The sequence below is a fragment of the Martes martes genome (assembly GCF_963455335.1).
Source record: "Martes martes genome assembly, chromosome: 4".
Taxonomy (NCBI): domain Eukaryota; kingdom Metazoa; phylum Chordata; class Mammalia; order Carnivora; family Mustelidae; genus Martes; species Martes martes.
The window spans coordinates 19,137,333-19,157,099 of NC_137891.1; the positions used below are offsets into that span (position 1 = coordinate 19,137,333).

General features: G+C 46.4%; 1 protein-coding gene across 1 annotated transcript in view; it reads left to right on the top strand.

The window, feature by feature from the left end:
- SNTB1 (syntrophin beta 1) overlaps positions 1-19,767 on the top strand; it is a 229,726-nt gene that overhangs the window by 196,238 nt on the left and 13,721 nt on the right. The window contains exon 4 of the mRNA XM_080802965.1: positions 3,850-3,989. Within this exon, the coding sequence (XP_080659091.1) occupies positions 3,850-3,989 (140 nt within the window). The remainder of the gene's footprint in view (positions 1-3,849; positions 3,990-19,767) is intronic.

The window sequence follows — 19,767 nt, forward strand, 5'->3', positions numbered from 1 at the left end:
AGAATTTGAAATGTTTGAAAGCTGCTGATGTAGATGACTTATGAGACCTGTCTCAAAGAGAGGATTTAATGATTCTACTTCCCTTCATTTTTTTTTATTGAAATAGAATTGACATGTAACATTTTGTAAGTTTGAGAGATAAAACGTGCTGATTTCCTACCTTTATTTCTACTTCCCTCAGTTGTTGCCAGTCTTCCCACTCTCTCAAATTACTCTTGTCATTTTGGTTTTTTTTAAGATTTTATTTATTTATTTGACAGAGAAAGATCACAAGCAGGCAGAGGGGGGTGGGGGAGCAGGCTCCCCGCTGAGCAGAGAGCCCGATGCGGGGCTCGATCCTAGGACCCTGAGATCATGACCTGAGCCAAAGGCAGAAGCTTTAACCCACTGAGGCACCCAGGTGCCCCACCTTCTTCTTGTTATTTTGCAAACCTTTTCTCTCAGGCTCTGCCAAAGGGGCTGAGGGGATGGCATTCAGCTCACCCCAGTTGTGCTTCAGGGTCATTTCAGAACAGTGTGTCTGTTTCCGGGTCTTCCCCTTCGCCTTCTTCATGAGAAGCACGATCGATTCCTAAGATACTGCCGCGGCAGGAGGCTGGGATCGAGATGGAAGTTGTCACATCTGTTTAAGGAGTCACGTTTTAATAAAACATAGACACATCCCAGAATGGTTGCATTCATGCTGGAGAATCTTTGGGTGCCTGGAAATTGGGATTTGTCATGGAAGTTGTCACCGAACAACAGCACAAATACTCCAGCCTGAAAAAGAAAGTGTTCTCGGAAGGCTTTGCAGTATAAGCTCACGGAGCACAAAGAATGGTATTAAAACCCCGTTTTCAGCATAACATTTTTCTCCTTGGAAAGTCGGTTATCCTCATGGGCAGATTTCTAGCTTCGAGCATTCACATAGTATTAATATGAAAGCTCTGCACATGGAAACTGTGGAAAATGCTCACTGAGTATTCTTACAGCACAGGTAACAAATGCACAAAGCTCTCTTTAACAAATGACAAAAAATGTTTTAGGGCTTTAGAATTACTCATACCTAAATATACTATTTGACATGTGGTCGAGCTGGTGATTTCACCATTAGAAAGGTCTGCATTTTACTGTTGGCATTCACTGTTAAGGTTTGTTTTGCAAACCTAAAATTGTTTCTGGAGAATGTTACTTAGTTGTGTTCACATTTAAATGATCCCAACGTTAATGGATCAGATCTGACTAGGTAAGAAAGATAGGCACTTTGGGAGGATCATTTGTATCTTTTCCAGTCCAATTTAATGAACTGGAAAAGAAATTTACTAAGTGTAACATAGAGACTGGAAAAAATTTATTCCAAACCCCCCAAATACTATGCCTTGAGACCACAGCTTGGTTACCTTGTGAAGTCTAGTACATTGTTTGCTATAACAATTCATTTTGATCTCTTGAAAGATGCTATTGTTCTGTTAGAAAAAGCAATAGGCTGAAACTAGATTTTTAAAATTATGTATCAAATGCATAATGGGAGAAATGAATCAGGTAGTTATTCACATTCTAGTATAAATAACTTTACAATGGTTTCTTCTTTCTAGAAAGGAAGGCTTTTTTTTTTTTTTAAAGATTTTATTTATTTGAGAGAGGGAATGAGAGAAAGCCTAAGTAGGGGAGAGGAGCAGGGAGAGAGGGACAGGCAGACTTGCCACTGAACAGGGAGCCCGACCTGGGGCTTGATCCCAGGACTCCAGGATCATGACCTGAGCTAAAGGCAGGAGCTTAACTGACCGAACCACCCAGGTGCCCCCGAAGGGGAGATTTTATTTGGCATTGTTGGAAGGGATGCATGATCATCATGTCATGGATTCTTCCTGGAAGAACTTTGGGATGGATGGGAAAAGCATGAGTAGAAATTGTATAGCACCAAAGATATTCTTGGTTTTCCTTATATTTTTTTCCCAAGGAAAGTCCATACTTTGACATATTTTTGCCATATCCAAAGAATTCCTTTTGACAAGTTTAGAAACCAGTGAGTTGGCTATAAGTTTCCCACCCTATGGTTCACTGAGGGCCTTACCATCTGCCAGATGTTATGCTAAGCACAGTATAGACTTACTTTCTTTCTTTCTTCTTTCTCTCTCTCTCTTTCTTTCTTTCAAAGTAGGCTCCTCGCCCAACTGGGGGCTTGCATTTGCCACCTTGAGATTGAGTCACATGCTCTACTGACTGAGCCAGCCCGGCACCCCCATGTACCGTCTCATTTAATCTCCCCTCTAGCGTTATGAGGTATACGCTACTAAGAGGGATGCTTATTCTGAACGTGATAAGCATTTTAGACATTTTAACTCAACCTTCACCACAATCCTCTCATATAGGTACTATTATTTCCCCATTTTACAGGTATAGAAACTGAGATATAAAGGATACAAAGAGATGAGCTGACTTGGCCGAGATCCCCCAGCTAGTAAATTGGAAAGAGCTATGATTTATGTTCAGGCATTCTGGCTCCAGAAACAATACTCTAAACCACTGCTGTGTGTGATATTATCGTTATCGGTGGAGAAATAGAAGGACAGAGAATAATAACTCTCCCAGAGTTACCCGGGCAATAAATAATGGAGCGGGAACCCAGATTTAGGCAGCCCATAAAACTACGGAACCTTCCGGGCTCCCCCCTTCCGCCATCCTGCCCATCTTCTTGGCTTTGCTCGTTCTGTCTTAAAGCCACTTCAATACAGACGTCACTGTAGCACTTAAGAAAAGTAACAAGAAGAATACAAAGGGAAGAAATTAGCTTTATCACTTATGCGGCTTACTGCCTAGCTTCATTTTGAGCAGATTTTGGACTGTGGTTTGTCATGAAGGGGTGGAATCTTCACTGAATTGCCAGCGTCAAAGACGACCTTGACCTCATCTGGCGCAGTGATTCTTAATCTTTAAGGAGCCACCCGAGGGTCTTGCTACAAATGCAGATTTGATTCAATAGGTCTGCGATGGGCCTGAGACTCTGCATTTCTAGCAGGCTCCCATGTGAGGCTCTTGCTTCTGCCGTAGGATCTGAGCTTCAAGTTGCAAGGTTAACACACTGAGTGTGTTCGGACTGAGCATAAAGACTTATTGCAGGGCCCAGAGTTTGCGTTGCAAAGAGGGAATTTTCATAGATGAAAAACATGTACAGAGTTTGGGATGATCAACACCGGGTAGGAGGGTGGCTCATAAGACCTGAGCTACCTGACTCCCAGGACGGGAAGGGGCCTTAAGGGTCACCTGCTCCAAACACCCAACTAGACGTTTGAATCCTCTCCTATCCCCGCCGGCTCATTTCACCCCCAGAGTTAAGGAATTTTCTGTGCCAAGTGGAACTAAGAGAATTTTAAGATGGTGCCTGAGTTGTAGAAACAGTGTCAGTGAAAGGCTGTGATGTCTCCTACCTCTCCAGACAGACAGACATTTGCCTCCATAATACATTTTCGGAGCCTTTGGATATTTCTTCAAAAGCTTTCAAACCTTACCGTTTCCTAATAAAAACAATGCACTCTACCAGAGAACCATCTGGGTGTGCTTATTCCCCCAAGCATCTGCATCGCACTCTGAAATAATGAGTTCAGTGCTGACTGGCAGGTGAGAAACGGTGACAGATGTTCGGCAGCTGGGCTCCTTCTTGCTGTACTGAGGATCCCCGCCAGGGCCCTGGAGAAAACATCTTTTCCAGAATCAAGCATGGTTTCTTCTCTTTTGATTTCATGACCTGAACCCAAGGCTCCTATGGTCGGGTCTTCTGATTAGTATGGCGGGGGGGGGGGGGCAGCTTCTCCTTTCCAGTCCCTCCTCCTTTCAGGCTGTGACTTGACAGCGCCCTGCTTTCTGTTCCAGGTGCCCGGGGAGAGCGAGAAGCAGTGGAAACCAGCCCTCGTCGTGCTGACCGAGAAGGACCTTTTAATCTATGACAGCATGCCACGGAGGAAGGAAGCCTGGTTCAGCCCAGTTCACACATACCCTCTTCTTGCCACCAGGTAGCGTTGGCCTTGTGTTGGAGTCTGATGTCTTTTCCGTTTGAAACCCTTCTAGTCAATTACGAGTATCTCGGCGCGTAATATCCCTGCTTCCTGTCGCATCGGGAACGGAGAGCTCCTCCGGAATGTAGCCACACATTTCTACCCAGATAGGTGAATTATCCTTTGTGGCCCAGCGTGGGGCCACACGGGGCCAAAGAACCAACCACTCGTCCATCGTGAAAGAACGGTGACATCTGGGAGATGGCCTGCTCCTTGTCGCCTTCCCCGGGTCTCCACCCCAGTTCCTTTGAGACGGACTTACGCCCCTGTGTTCGCAACCTTGAGGTTCAGGTAGAATCGTCAAGCAAGGGTCTTCAAACGTGGGGCGCAGAGATTGTCATACGGGAGTGTACCGGGACTGGGCTTTCTACGGTTTGCTCAGCGCGAGACCCCACGGCCAGTTGTTCCTCGGTTGGTGGTGCTTCCTGTGGAAGTGGGGCTGCCTCGTCTGTCTGTTTCGTAAGACCTTCAGTGCCAATTATTGTCATGTGACATATTATCTTAATGCACCATGGCTCACCCTCTTTTTCAAGGTCTGTATTCTGAGCACAAAAGCGCATCAGATCTGAGTCTTGGTCCGAGCAGTTGACCGCTCCTGGCTCCTGTTGCCAGCTCTTTCCGTGTGTGCTTTAGGATAATGGGCATAGTTTTCATTACCCTCTACCTCTCCTTCTGGACCTAGAAGGCAGGCATGCTCACGTGACGCTTATGGCCTCCCCGGCATTGGGCTTGGTGATACGGGGCCCTAAAATGTCTGTGGAATGAATTACTGAACAATGTGGGACAGATTCTGGAAGGAGTTTGGTCCGACAGACAGAGAGCGTAGTGGACGGAGGTTTGGGGGCATCTGTCCCGAGCAAGAGAGAGAGACAGAAACAAGGTGTGTTCTCCAGTTCTGAAGGGACTGAGTTGTGCCAGACGGGATATAGCCAAGGCTCGGGCGCAGGGAGCAGAATGAGACCCAGGGGCAGAACGTGAGGGGAGTGGTGTGTGGAGCCAAAACTCCTTTTAAAGCCCTCTTCCACTTAGAGCGATTATGGAGAACAGCTAGGGTGACCTGAAGAAGGCAATTATTAGCCCCAGAGGTGAGTAGAGGAGGAGGCCTTCAGGGGTCAGGCATCAGGGGCCACACCTAGATCATTCAGATATTAATGAAATGAAGCGAAACAGTAATTTAATTTTTGAGTATCCTAAGACTGAAAATCTTTGGCAGGATAGCTATGAAAACACTATTGATGCTTACAATAAAATCACAACACTCAGAGTCCAGACATCCTAAAATGGACCTGTGGAGCTTCGGGCTGTGTCTTGGGGTCCATTCACATTCAGCCCAACCACCAGCACTTTCCATAGCCCGCGCCCACGGGCACTGATGTGCAGATTCTGAGACATTCTCCCAACTGGAACCAAAGAAAGATCAGACCTTAGTCACTGTCTTCCAGGTACTAAGAAGAGAAATGGGCCTCAGGCCTCTTAGACTGATTTTCAGGAACAGAAGTCTGAGAAAGGCAAAGTTTCTAGGTAACTCTCAGGCAACTTGAAAATAAAACTTACCTCAGGCATAGCTTTCTCCTCGTAGTGTCTAGGCCTTCTGACGTGGAGGCTGCCTTTTTATTCATGCAGGCATGCATTCGGGATTTTAAAAATCCAGCGCCTCAGTCCACACTAGCCACATTCAGTAGTTGTGGCTGGTGGCTGCTGTGTTGGACAACACTGATCTTAGAACATATCCATCCCCACAGAAAGTTCTGTTGGACAGCACCACCCTGTAGCCTAAGTGACCACCTCCGAATTTGTCCTGATTCGGGCGAGTGACTGGACTGACTCGCTCCAGCGGCCGTGTGTCCAGAGCTCAGTGCCTGAAAGCTTAGGCTTGTCGACATGCCCCTGACCTCCAGCTGTAGCCCGGGAGGCAGAGGACATCCAAGGTGCTGTGGCGGCCCTGCTGGTTCCTTCTTATTTCATCCCTTCAAGTGAGTGGCGGACTTGCCTCCTGTAGGAGCTGGAGTTTCCATCTTTGTTTTCCTCCCTCCAGGAGAGTGCTTGCCCCCCGGGCTGTTGGAGATGGGAGGCTGGGCTGAAGCTGTTCGCTTCCGGCAGAGAACTCACTGCCAGAGGTGGTAGAAGTCAAAGGGAAATTCTGGATCCTTCCATTACCACGTTACCCCAGTCCTTCCCCTGGCTGCTTCCCAGCCACATATTTAAGTCCTCGAGTGACTCTTTACTTGTCGTGTGTTCCATGCCGTCGCATGTGGCAGTGTGTCCTGCACAGATGAGCATTTAGACACATAGCCTATCTAGTAGCGTGATTTGTCTTTGGGTGCATTTTTCTTCTCCTTTTTTTTAAAGATTTTATTTGTTCATTTGACAGAGAGAGTGAGAGAGATTGGCAGAGGGAGAAGCAGGCTCCCCACTGAGCAAGGAGCCTGATGTGGGGCTCAATCCCAGGACCCTGGGGTCATGATCCGAGCCGAACAGACGTTTAACTGATTGAGCCACCCAGGCGCCCCTGAATTCAAAAGAAGAGGACTCATGACTTTTTAAAATTTCTTTTTAAAACCTTTTGTTAAAGTATGATTTATAGGGAGACCTGGGTGGCTCTGAGGGTTAAGTATCCAACTTTAGTTTCTGCTCAGGTCATGATCTCAGGGTCGTGGGAACAAGCCCTGTGTCCAGCCCCACGTTGAGCCCCCCATAGAGCCCCTTGTCAGGCTCCCAGCTCAGTGCAGCATCTGCTGGAGATGATCTCCCTCTCCTTCCCCCTACAGGTGAACTCTCTCTCTCTAAAATAAAATCTTTTTTAAAAAAGTATGATTTGTAGGGGCACCTGGGTGGTTCAGTCGTTACGCGTCTGCCTTTGCTCAGGTTGTGATCCCAGGGTCCTGGGATCGAGCCCCGCATTAGGCTCCCTGCTCAGCGGGGAGCCTGCTTCTCCCTCTTCCACTCCCCTGCTTGTGTTACTGCTCTTGCCGTGTCTCTCTCTGTCAAGTAAAATCTTTAAAAAAAAAAAAAAGTACGAATTGTAAATAGTAGTGTACACAAATCTAAAGGTACACTTCAAGTAATTTTTATTTATGGATATGGAGCCATGTCTTCTAAAATTTTATTACAGAGTATCTACTAATTAATCATGCTGAGTGACATTATCAAGAAGGCGGTGGTGAGACTACTTGCATACAGGCCAAGGTGCTAATCAGCCAGCGGCTGACCTTCCTGGAGGGAGCCTACATACAGAACTGGTGCTTTACATGGATTCTATTCAATTTTGCAAAACAGGCCCAATTTAAGAATCACCTGGCTATTTACTAAAGAAGCCGGTCCTGGGGACCCTGCCCTAGAGATCCTGGCTCAGTAGGCGAGGTTCAGGAGTAAGTGTTCTCCGAAAGCATCAGGCAAATGGCCGCATTTAACCCACCCCCGACCCCTAGCCCTCTAAGGTGTAGGTTTTATTCCTGTTTCACAGATAAGTAAACTGAGGAGCTAAGAGGATAAGTCATAAACTAGTAAGAGATAGACCTAAGATTCAGAATGCATCTTTTTTTTCTTTAAGATGTTATTTATTTATTTGACAGAGAGAGAGAGTGAGAATGAGAAAGAGAGAGAAAGAGAGCAGGAGGGACAGAGGGAGAAGCAGGTTCCCAGCTGAGCGGGATCACGATCCTCCAGGACCCTGGGATCATGAGCTGAGGGCAGACGCTTAACCCACTGAGCCACCCAGGCGCCCCAAACTGAGCAAACCTCTTCTAACCACTGCCCCGCAGCCTCCCAGAAGAGCATGTTCTTATTCCCTGGAGTTTTAGTGGCTCTTGGAAGTAGCCGAGGAGAGCTATATAGATCTTTCCTTCACCCTCCTGACAACTGCGTCATCACGAGGTAGCCACCCAGATCACACGACAGAGTGAGGACAGGGCTGTGGATGCCATCGGAGACCTGGAGTTTCTACCCTGGGCTGTGACCAGTTCTCAGCATGGGCACGAGCACCACCTGGGAGCTTGTTAGGGGTGCAGATGTCCCCCACCCCGGTCCCGGCTCTAGACCAGTGGATTCAGGCACTGGAGGCAGGGCCCAGCCTCGCTGTGAGTTGAGGCCCCCCAGGTATTTCCGAGCCAAGCTCCATTTTGAGAGCCTCTGGTTTGGAAGACTCTGAGCAGAGACGTGGATCTTCCTTCCCTGCGGTCCTGCAGCAGCACTGTTTCGCCGCATGTAGTGACGACCGCCGATGAATGCGTTCAAAGGCTGTCCTGGATCCAGTGCTCACCGAGTCATTGGAAGCTCCTCAAGTGTGCTGTTTGCTCGCCCTGCTTTTTCACTTAACATGATCCTGTAGGAATTTTCCACTGATATTTTGTACTCTGCCTTAGCGTTCTTTGACTCCCTGAATCACGTTCCATTGCACAGATGCTCCGGGTACAGATTCTGGAAACTTAGAACATGGCTCCAAATCCCAGCTACGTACGTACCAGCTGCGGAAACTTGGGCAAATTTTGTAATCTCTTACTGCCTCGTGTCCCTCATCTGTGATGGGCATGATATTTGTACCTACCTTGGTAAGGTTGTTAGAAGGTTACATTAGATAACATAAAGGCGTAAGGTAATGCTTGATGCATGCTAAGTGCTAAATAAATTTGGTTATTATTACTCTTATTTTTTAACCTTTTCTCTATCGGGGGGTTTAACAGCACATTGGCCACATTTGAAAAACAACATCATCACACTAAACACTTGTGAGCATCCGAAATACACAGATTATCATGGAGCACTTTGGAAGAAACCTTTTAAAGCCCATCCTAGCAATCGATCAATCAATCAATCAACCAGTAAGCAAGCAAGCAAGCAAACAGAAAGCCTGAAAAAACAGCTCCTTAAAAAATAAAAACAACAACTTAACTTGCTGGTGGAGAGGAAAGATCACAGTATTGGGTTTGACAGCCCGGGCTGCACATTCCAGGCCCTCCCTGTCAAGCCCTAGAGTTTACAGGCCGTGTGACCTTGAGCAAATCCTGTTACCTCTCGGATCCTGGTTCCTCACCTGAAAACTAGGATCAGAATCTCTACTGCAGTGATCAGGGAAATGACAGAATTGACGACTGCGTCCGTCAGCTCGGGAGAGCTGAAGCAACTGGTAATTCTTTTCTCACAGTCCTGGAGGCTGAGGAGGCTAAGACCACAGTGCCAGCATGGTTGGTTTCCAGTGAGAGCCCTCTTCTCGGGTCGTAGGTGGCTGCCACCTTGCTCTGTGCTTCTGTGACTTCTTTGCGCTGAAGCTGGGCCACACCCTTACGACCTCATTTTACCTTCAAGACCACCTTGTCAGCCCTATGTCTTAACGTAGACACACCGAGGGTTAGGGCCTCAACCTATGAGCCGACGGGGTGACAGTGGGAAAGGATTCAATCCACAGCCATGACAGAAGGACCGCCTTATTTAGCATCATGGGGCACAGCAGAGCTGGGCAACCTCCAGTCCCCTTCCCTCCCCCTTAGCAGGGCTGGGCAGCCTCGTTCAGAACGTCAGACACCGTTTTCCTCTTGCACAAGAACTGGCAGGGCCAGAGCCAGAAGGAAACAGGGTTCTTCGAAAATCGAGTTATTCCCCCAGACAGTTCATAGTTGATTTGTTTAGTTTGTTTGTTTGGGGTTTTTTTGGTAGTCCCAGGCACATCTAATTTATATTTTTCGAGAAGATGAAAATTTGATTGTGTTTCATAGGAGGGGCACCAGCCGTGCTGGCGACACGTTCTTGGTGTCGACCCCCATGCGGAGAAGTTTCCGAGCCATCGCCTCTCCCGCCGGCAAACAGGGATGGCGCCTGTGTGCCTCAGTAGCACAATTCTTGGTAACGGTGGCTCGGGAAGTCTTCAAACACTAATTTTAGCTGTTCTCATCCCTCGGCTTTCATGAGTCCTTGGGAAAACATTTTTTTGCTTAGCCAAAGCTGCTTTGATGTTGCTGAACATTTTTTAAAAAAAAAAGGTACTCTTGCCCACATGGAGGAAGTGTGTTGTTTTTTTTGTCACCGTCGTCAGAATTGGCGAGTGAGCTAGGCCTACAGAGAATAAGGATTAAGGTCGCAGTGCTTCTGAAATGCTAGAGGAGATGCAACCCAGAAATTCTGCCACACCCGGTCCCGGTGGTCGGCACAGAGCTTGCAAACGGGGTGCGGGGGGATGCTGCTCTGTGCCCGGCTCTCCCACCTGTGGGCCCCGGAGAAGGCTGGGGTCGCCCGGAGACCAGAATGGATGAATGTGCCCTTCACTCCTTTGACTCCTCGGGGAGCCAAAGACGCTGGCCTTTTGCTTAAACACTCTGGGTTATCTTCGGTGCCTCAGGAACTAACCCATTTCTGAGCGCTAAAAGTAGTTGCTGCCTCAGGCCAGCCTCAGAAATTTCAGGAATGCTTTACACCAGGGCAAGTTGGGCCAGTCGTGTGGGTCAGACATTAAATTACAATCAGCTTGTGGTTTTCACACTAAGCCTGGGAGGAGGCCTCTTCTGTTAGGGAGGGAAGGTGAGCGTGTGCCATGGGCACTCCCTCAGGTAGCATGCGTGGCCCGTGGGTCCACACTCTGTCAGACTGAGAAGTCCAGAGGCTGCCTTCACATCTGCCCATCCCGTTGGCCCCAGGATCCTAGGGTTCACACTAGCAGCCGGCCTCCTGTCCTCCCTCCTGTTAATCCAGCAGCTTCTTAGAGTTGGGTGGGAGAGGGGTGGGGGAGACAAGTAGAGAGATGAGGAGGAGGGAGACTGGAACTCCTCACCCCCACTGCCCAAGAAAGCCAGCTCTGAATGATGCTTGTAACAACACGGCAGGCCTATTGATGGCTTCTTCCGTGGGGCAGGGATGTCCGGTTCAACTTAAGAAATGTTTAAGCGTCTCCTGTGAGGGGCCAGCATTGTACCAGGTGCTGATGGTAGGGGGGTTTAAAAGAGTGCAGAATGTGAGAGCTAAAAGCCAAGAGTTATAAAAGCTCATTGTTCAGGTTATCCACTCGTGGTTTCATTTTCCCAGTAAAGGAGAACAGATTTTAATTGTCATTCTCTTCCGTGGAGTTCTTGAAGGTCTTTTTATAATACATATTCAGTACTCACGGTGATATACGTTGAAGTAACTAAAACATGGATGGGATAAGGGAATATGGAAGAGATAACCAGAAAACTCAAAGAATATATTTAAAAATTAAAGTTCTAAGATCGCAGGACACCTGGGCGGCTCCGTTGGTTAAGCATCTGCTTTTAGCTCAGGTCATGGTCCCGGGGTCCTGGGATCGAGTCCCGCATCAGGCTCCTTGCTCAGCAGGAAGTCTGCTTCTCCCTCTCCCTCTGTCTGCTGCTCCCCCTGCTTCTTCCTCTCCTTCCACCTGCTGCCCCCCCCCAAAAAAGTTCTAAGATCGCTAAATGATAAAAAGACTATTAACTTAAAATGATAAAAAGACCATGGACGGTCACGATGTGAGATTATCCATCAGACGGTAACCCTTGTTCATCTCTAGACACGGCAAGTGTGTGGGCGTGGAGGTGAATTAAATCTGTGGGTGACCTGAAGAGCTCATTATTGTCTCTCACTGTAATTTCCTTTCTGCATATAGTTGACAGGCTGGAGTGTACCCTCTTCCTGGTACGGTGGGCTTGTTAGTGACTCTGCCCTCACCTGCCTAGACACCCTGTTGACTGCTGGGTCCCACTGGGGTGGCCAACGGATGGAAGTATTCAAGAGCACCTGAACCATTTACGAGATCGGATCAGTTGTTTTCCTTTCTTTCTTTGTGTGTGTGTGTGTGTGTGTGTGTGTGTGTGTCTTGCATTGTGACATCTGCCGGGAGATGCTAATTACAGCAATTAAGTAAAATGAGAATGTAATATTGCTTAGCAACCCAGTTACCTAATATGTAATTTCACTAATTTGGCGGAATCTGTGTGCTGCAACTGTTTTTGTTTTAATTAAGGATATTAATAATAATGTTTTTGTATGGAACATTTTATGCAACATTCTCTAACACCCATCCAGAATTAAATTAGTGCATGAGCATCCTTTGTGAGACAGGTTTTTTTTTTGTTTCTGTTTTTCTCAAAACCGGTCAGGCAGAGGGATATATCTGAAGATGCAGAAACCGTGTGCAGCCTAGCACCGCGGTTATTGGTAGAGATGCATTTTGCCTTGCCTCCTGTGGGAATGAGGGGATTTTCTACTGCCAAGTTCCCCCAAGTCTCCGACAAAGAATTTGACCAGTGAATGGGCTTATCCCACAGCCACACTGAGCCTTGTTGAATCCTCCTTGTGAGCCACTTTGGGCCATTGCAGTAATTTAGAAACATTTCACCCTTTTTTTTTTTTAATGTGGGTGAGGGACCCATTTATATGTAGGTAGCTTGGATCCATGCTGACTGTGAATGTGAAATCTTAAGGACTCGTTTGTTTTTGTTTTGACAAAATGGTCACCTTCTACTCCAAGACCAAAAAAGAAGAAAAGAAGATAACTCTGACTCCCTAAACAACCGAGTCACTGCTGAGAACACTAGTTGCTAAAGGTAGATTGGAAGGAAGGAATAGGAAATGGATGTTAGGCTAATCCCATAGAACATCGGATCCCAGTTAGCTTTCTAGATCACTTTCGCCAGGATTGAATTAATCTGGAAAAGAGCATTTCATGGATCTAAATCCAAGTTCTTTGGATCCAGCATTAGCTACTGTTTCACGTGGATGGAAGACCCAGGGTGGGAGAGAGGTCAGGGTATCTCATGGCAGTCCTTAATCACAGACTTCTTGGAAAAGAGTCCTCCTTGTATTCTGGCTACTCATTTCGCAAATATTTACGGAGTGTTTGCCATGGACCTGGAATTGTTCTGGGTTGTACACGTACAGCACAGAACAATCCAATAAAAATTGCTTCCCTGATCAAGCTAATGGTAACAGTTGCTTTGTGTGTGTATTCTGTTCCAGGTGCTGTTCCATGTAGTATTCACATAACTCATTTCATCCTTAGCAACAACACAATGAGGTAGGCATACAGCTATCTCCAGTTTGCATTCGAGGAATCCAAGGCATGGAGGGTGTAGGTAACTTGCCAAGGTCACCCGGTTGGCAGAGAGCCGGGTTGGTCTCTCTGACTCTGCTTTGTCCCCTCACATCCAAGTCTTCATTCTCCTGCCCCACTCATGTTATATGGGCCTTTCAGTGGTTCAGTAACTCATATACCCAGATAATAGGAAATGTAGAGTCTTGCTGGAGTCTGGGGCTTTGGTTCCAACCATGGGAACGTGTGTTTGAATCCTATAACCAGGGAACAAAGCATGTCCTTGGGCTTCTCACGCAGGTTCCGATAAAACTTAGATACTGGGTGTGAATTGCCGCTTGAAAGCCTGTCCCAGGCTGCCTTCCCGTGTCTTCTTCCGACTGGGCAAGAAAGTTATCTTCTCTGGGGAGAGAGCATTTTCGTGGTTGCTGTTGCTTAGTCTCTGCCACAGATAAGAGACAGATGGTCGTATTTTTAAACTACACAAATAGCTTAAAATGTAAAATAATTGAAACATAAATAATAGCTATTTCAGAGTCTCCCTTGAGACTGCAGATCAGAAAAAATCTTTGGGAAGAATCTTGAGAGGAACGTCAAAAGGCTGTTCCCGGCAGAATGGGACAAATTCTGGCGGACGCGTTCTCTCCCGACGCCCTGGCTTTCTAAATGGGCACCTGATGACTTTAAAAAATCTTAATGTCCGGCTGACATTCACCTGCTATTTAGTGTCCAGAATCCAGCTACAGTGATGTGTTCCCCAGTGTGGTCTGCAAACGAAGACCCCATGAGGGGGGTCTTTTCGCTGCCCCACGTTTCGTAGCATTTCAGAATAGGTCAGGGGTGTGTGTGTGTGTGTGTGTGTGCGCGCGCACGCACGCGCGCATGTGCTTTCCTTTCCAAAATTGAATTCACATTTTTATTTTTTATTTTTAAGATTTTATTTATTTGAGAGAGAGAGAACACGCATGAGTCGGGGGAGAGGCAGACTTCCCCGCTGAGCAGGGAGCCCGAGGTGGGCCTCGATTCCAGGACCCTGGGATCATGACCTGGGCTGAAGGCAGAGGCTTAACTGACTGAGCCACCCAGGCTCCCCTGAACTCATCACATATTTAAAACATTTTTGAAAACTTGTATTCATGGAGTTGTTCAGCCAACAGAATCAGAGAGAGATGCCCTAAGTCTACTTACTAAAGGCTACTTTAAAGGAATACATTACTGAATTTGGCCTGGGAATGAGGTCAAAGAACCTACTTTATTCCGTGTTCTGAAAATCAGGATATCATTTTCACTTTTCCAGTCTTAGAACCTCTGACTTGTTCTCCCTGAGTTCCTAAAGATCACTGCCCTGCCCCCAGCCCGAGTTTCCCTTCTGCAGCATGTAAGCTCTCCCGGTTCCTTGGTGTGTAATCCTCCCAGCAAGGACTCAAGTTCATCGGAAGCAGCAGGTGGCTCTCTTCCAAGTGCCACTCCCTTCTCGGCTTCTGCGGCACTTTACTCAGGCTCCCATCTCAAAAACATTTTTTTCATTAAAGCAGCAAAGCAAGGATTTTCAAGTCTCCTATCTTCCCTTAGGCATCCGTCAAGATTACTGTTAGCCTGGAGATGCCAGCTGCGTCTTCCTTATCCGTCGCACACCACCGACATCTAAACAGAGCGACTCTCGTCATCCTTGCCATCGTCAGGAAACCTTCCCTTGCATGGACCCTCCATCTCCCCTCTGCATGACTGTTTCTTTTGAATAACGGTTTGACTCCCAGTGAAAACAGCCTGTCCTTCACAGTGGACGTGGTGCTTGTGGGTCCTGGTGTTACTTCATTTGGAACCCAGGTATTGGGTTCTTAAGATCTTAAGGAACTTGGGCAGTGTGGCTTCAGCCTCTGTTGATTGGAGGTGCCTGCGAGCCCTGAGTGGTGATGCTTAGGGAACAGTTGGACAATACAGTATCCCGTGTTGTATAGCTGATTATTATTTAATTGGTTGGAGTTGGATGCCAGTACAAGTTCATCTAGTGAAAGATTTCACGGAACATTTGTAAATGTCATCAGGCCACCGTTTTCCTCTGTATCTTCCTTGTAGCTGCCACTCCTATTCCCGTAGCAGCCCACATAACAAAAAAGAGGGAAGAGAAGGGATCTTGGTCTTAACCTTGTCAGGTGGCCTTGTCTCGTTTCTGCATTGCCATGATTTATAAAACCTCTCTGTTCGGACTTCTCAAGATAGCATAGCGGTACATGTCTACATCTCTGTGGCTTGTCTCCGGCTTACTACTGTTGACAGTCAGAAGCAATTAGTTGGGGATGATATAAAGAGCAAAGAAATCTATACTTCCAACATCTTGATAGGAATGAAATGACAAATATGTTGACAAATACAGGGTTCCTCTTTGTCCTTGTGCCAGAATCCACCGCTCTCCATTGCTGTGGTGGGACGGCTTTTACTCCAGGTTCAGGTTCACCCTCTGGAGAAAGACGTCCATAGTAATCAGGTTGCCCCACTGAAGAGGAATAATTCTCCACCCAGCCACCTGACCCTGGTTCATCTCTTCCACTTGATATCTGCCAGAGGCTGTTTCCAACTTTCTTCTATGGTCTAGGAGTGAGACTCCCAAGAACGGGGACAGAACCTGGAGCGAAGAGTCTATGAGAATCAGAGGAAAGAGGGCACTTCTCCTCTTGAACTTGGACTCATCTTTTCTACTCACACCATGGCTAGCCTTGGGTTTGCATAGAGTAGGTTTCATCCCACGTGGCTCAGTTAGCTTCACCTTGAGAAAGGCTGTCCCACTGCAGGTGTTAAGTCTGAAGAGCTAGACGAGGATCATTTAGAACCAGCCCGACAGAAGCACATGCAGGAGGACATAGAAGAGCTCATCTGGTATTCCATCCCTGACTTGACACCAGTGTTAAACAAACGACAGACAAAACACGTATGACGCTCGGTGTCGGAACGTATGTATTTTTCAGCGGAGTGGAAATTTTCAGTGGAATGGAAGATTTTATAGAAGAAATGAAATCACCCAGTAAATCACTCAACGTTTTCATGGATTTGTTTCCAAGTTTTTCTTGTACATAGTTGAATTGTGTACCCAGAGATTTTCCATAGATCTATATACATTTCCCCACACTGGCCATATGTGTTTATAAAATAATTTTCAAGGTCTGTGTAATACTCCACACAGAGGAGTGTACCCCATACGCATTGTGTGGATGTTGGGTGTAGTTCACCTGATATTTTTTTAAGATTTAGTTATTTATTTGAGGGGGGAGTAGGGAGGGGCAGAGGGAGAAGGAGAGAGAAGCCCAAGCTGACTCCGTGCTGAGTGTAGAGCCGGACGCAAGGCTAGGTCCCAGGACCTTGAGATCCGGACCTGAGTTGAAACCGAGAGTCTGATGGTTATCCAAGTGCGCCACCCAGGTGCACCTGTAGATCACTCGATTTTAATCTGGAAAAGTATCTATTTGTTACCAATATGCGCATTCAGTAGCAGAAAAGACAATTTGCTTTCTCTTGATTGTTTACAGACAGCCCTGCATGCTTCATTAACCGGTGCTGGTGTGTTCAAAGGAACACATTATTCAGCATGTCTGTTCTTCAGATACCAAATCAACTCGTTCTTTAATGGAGAGACTAGATAATCCATGCTCGATTAGTGGCAAAATCCATTTCTCTTCTTCTCTTTTCTTTTCATTGAATGAAATTTGGTGATGAGACGAATAACTACGGCAGTAGTCCTCCTTCCCATGGCCCTTTCCTCATCATTGCTGCCTGTAACACCCCGAGTTTCCCCATGAAGGACTCCCTGTGCCCTGTACCCATTAGCTGGATACAGGCCTTTCTCATACCTTGTTTCATTGGGTTAATAATTTCATTCCCTATACCCAGATCTGCCAACAGCAAATTTTCCAATAAATCACATTTTTCCAGTTATTGGCTTCAATTTTATAGTCTGCCTGGAGGAAAATTAATATTGGTAGGAAATTCACAAACAAGTGACATTCTCCATGAGGACGGTGTATCTTCTTCTCCCTTCGCTTGTGCCTCTGTGTTACATTTCTGCTGGCCCTGGGTTGTGGCAGAGCTGACGTCCCCTTGGTGGAAATTGAGGGATGGAAAGCGAGAACATGCCAGGCTAGAGAAGGCATAAGGGAACTATTGTTTACAGAATGCTTCTTATGATCACTAAACACTGGATGAAGGGCTTTATGTATTTTATGATATTGAATCCCAAGCGTGGGAGGCAGGAATTGCATTTTTTAAAATAAGGAATCCGAAGGTGGAGGCACGAAGGGTAGGGAAGGGGTTATGGGAGTGATACTTAGTACAAACCGTACGCTAGGTCTGTGCCGAACGTGGGCAGTTTACAGTATTATTATTAATGTTGTTATTTCATAGGTTTCACAGATCATTTCAATTATTTAAGTGATCTGTACACCCCATGTGGGGCTTGATCTCACCACTCTGAGGTCAAGAGCTGCGTGCTGTTCTGACTGAGCCAGCCAGGCACCCCCAACTGATACAGATTTTAAGATTTTAAAAAGGAAGAACTAGGTGTATTTCCTGAAGCAACTAAAACGTAAACACCACTGAGTATAAAAGCACTTTGGAGCAACTCAGAAAACACTGTAAACTCTTGGTTTTTTATACCTGTGCTTAATGATTTTTTACCCAGCCCTCAGTCCCTTTAAAACCTATGGCAGGGGGCACCTGGGTGGCTCAGTGGGTTAAAGCCTCTACCTTCGGCTCAGGTCATGATCCCAGGGTCCTGGGATCGAGCCCTGCATCAGGCTCTCTGCTCAGCGGGGAGCCTGCTTCCCCCTCTTTCTCTCTGCCTACTTGTGATTTCTGCCTGTCAAATAAATGAATAAAATCTTTAAAAAAACAAAACAAAAAAACCTATGGCAGCCTTTTGAGAAATGCTTTACTAGTCCTTTAGTCTCTCCTAGATTTTGGAAACCATGTCAGCACACTGTCTCAGATTCTCCTCTCAATGAGATCCGTGGACCTTCTCTTTTATTATTATTTTGTATTGAGGTGTAATTGGTAAGATTTAAAATACACAAAATAATCATTTCATATACATATATATTGTGAAATGATTACCACAATCTAGTTAATTAATATACCCAGCACCTCGCCTCGTTACTTTTGGGGCATGTGTGGGGGGTGGAGATGCTTAAGATCTACTCTCTGAGCAAATTTCAAGTATACAATACAGTATTATCATTACGTATCGTCATCATGCTGTACATTAGATCCTCGGGACTTACTCATCTTACAACTAAAAGTTTGTACCCTTTGACCAACATCTCCCTCATTTCTCCCACCCTCTAGCCGCTGGCAGCCGTCGTCCCGCTCCGTTTCTGTGAGCTGGACCTTTTTCCCGATTCCACATCTGAATGGTCACACCCAATATTGTCTTTCTCTGTCTGCCTCATTTTGCTTAGCCATAATGCCCTCCAGGCTCATCCATCCGGTTGCAAATGGCAGGATTTCCTTCCTTTTTAAGGCTGAATACTACATACCGTGTGTGTGTGCGTGTGAGCGTGCTTGGGCACACATGCCCCGTTTACCCATTTACCCATCAGTGGTCATGTAGGTTGTTTCTGTATCTTTTCTGTATCTTGGATCTCGTGAATAGTGCTGCAGAGAACATGGTGTTGTAGATATGTCTTTGAGATATTGCTTTTGCCTCCTGCAGACATAGTCCCAGAGGTGGCATGGGTGGGTCTGGCAGTTCTAATTCTAATTGTGTTTTTGCAGAACCTCCATACTGTTTTCCAGTCTGGTTGCTCCACCAATTTCCATGCCCGCCAGCAGTGCGCAGGGGTTCCCTTTCCTCCTGATTCTTGCCCACATTCTTTGTCTCTTGGATACTTCTCTATCCTCAATGAATTTTGCAACCAAAAAGCTTTTCAACAAACCTTTTTCTTCAGGTCAACATTGCCAAACAACCCTCCCACCAATTTGTGGACAAAAGAAAGCTCCTCGGAGTTATACAACAAGCTCGTTGCTAGAAACTCAACAGCATGCGATGTTTTATTTCACCAATACATTTGCTTTACAATGTTTACGCTTACGAGAGAAAATAAGCTTTTGGATTTCCTTTGTGCAGTTCTTAATCTGGAGAGAATAAGCCCTTTGCCTAAGAAAGTACCTCTCCCGTGCACCAAGTGAATAGACACCTGGAATTCCTCTAACAAATTGTCCTGTTTCTTTCTGTATTAAAAGATAAGGCTGGAAATGCAAATATCCTGGGGAGAGGTAACATTTACTAAATTATACTCGTGCTAGCCTGCAAATTATTGATAGCGGCATTTCTCCCCAAAGGAGGTTGAGATATCAAGGAGCAGGAGAGAGCAGGAGAGACCAGGGGGCTAAAGGGGACATGTGAGAAGTAGGAGCCAGTGGCTGCTCAGAAGGGTGGCACTCGGAATCTGAGAGTCCTCTTTTCTTCCGTCTGGCCTCTCAGAAAATATCTACTGCAGGAGTCACATTTTATGCTGGGCGTATGTTTTAAAGCCAGGGTGAACATCACGTGGTAAAGATCACCCTTGGAATCCCCTGAAATCTCCCATAAAGTACAGTTCTCTTCCTTTTCTTTTTTTTTTTTAAAATAAAGATTTATTTATTTATTTGACAGACAGAGATTACAAGTAGGCAGAGAGGCAGGCAGAGAGAAAGGGGGAAGCAGGCTCCCTGCCCAGCGGAAAGCCCAATGCAGGGCTC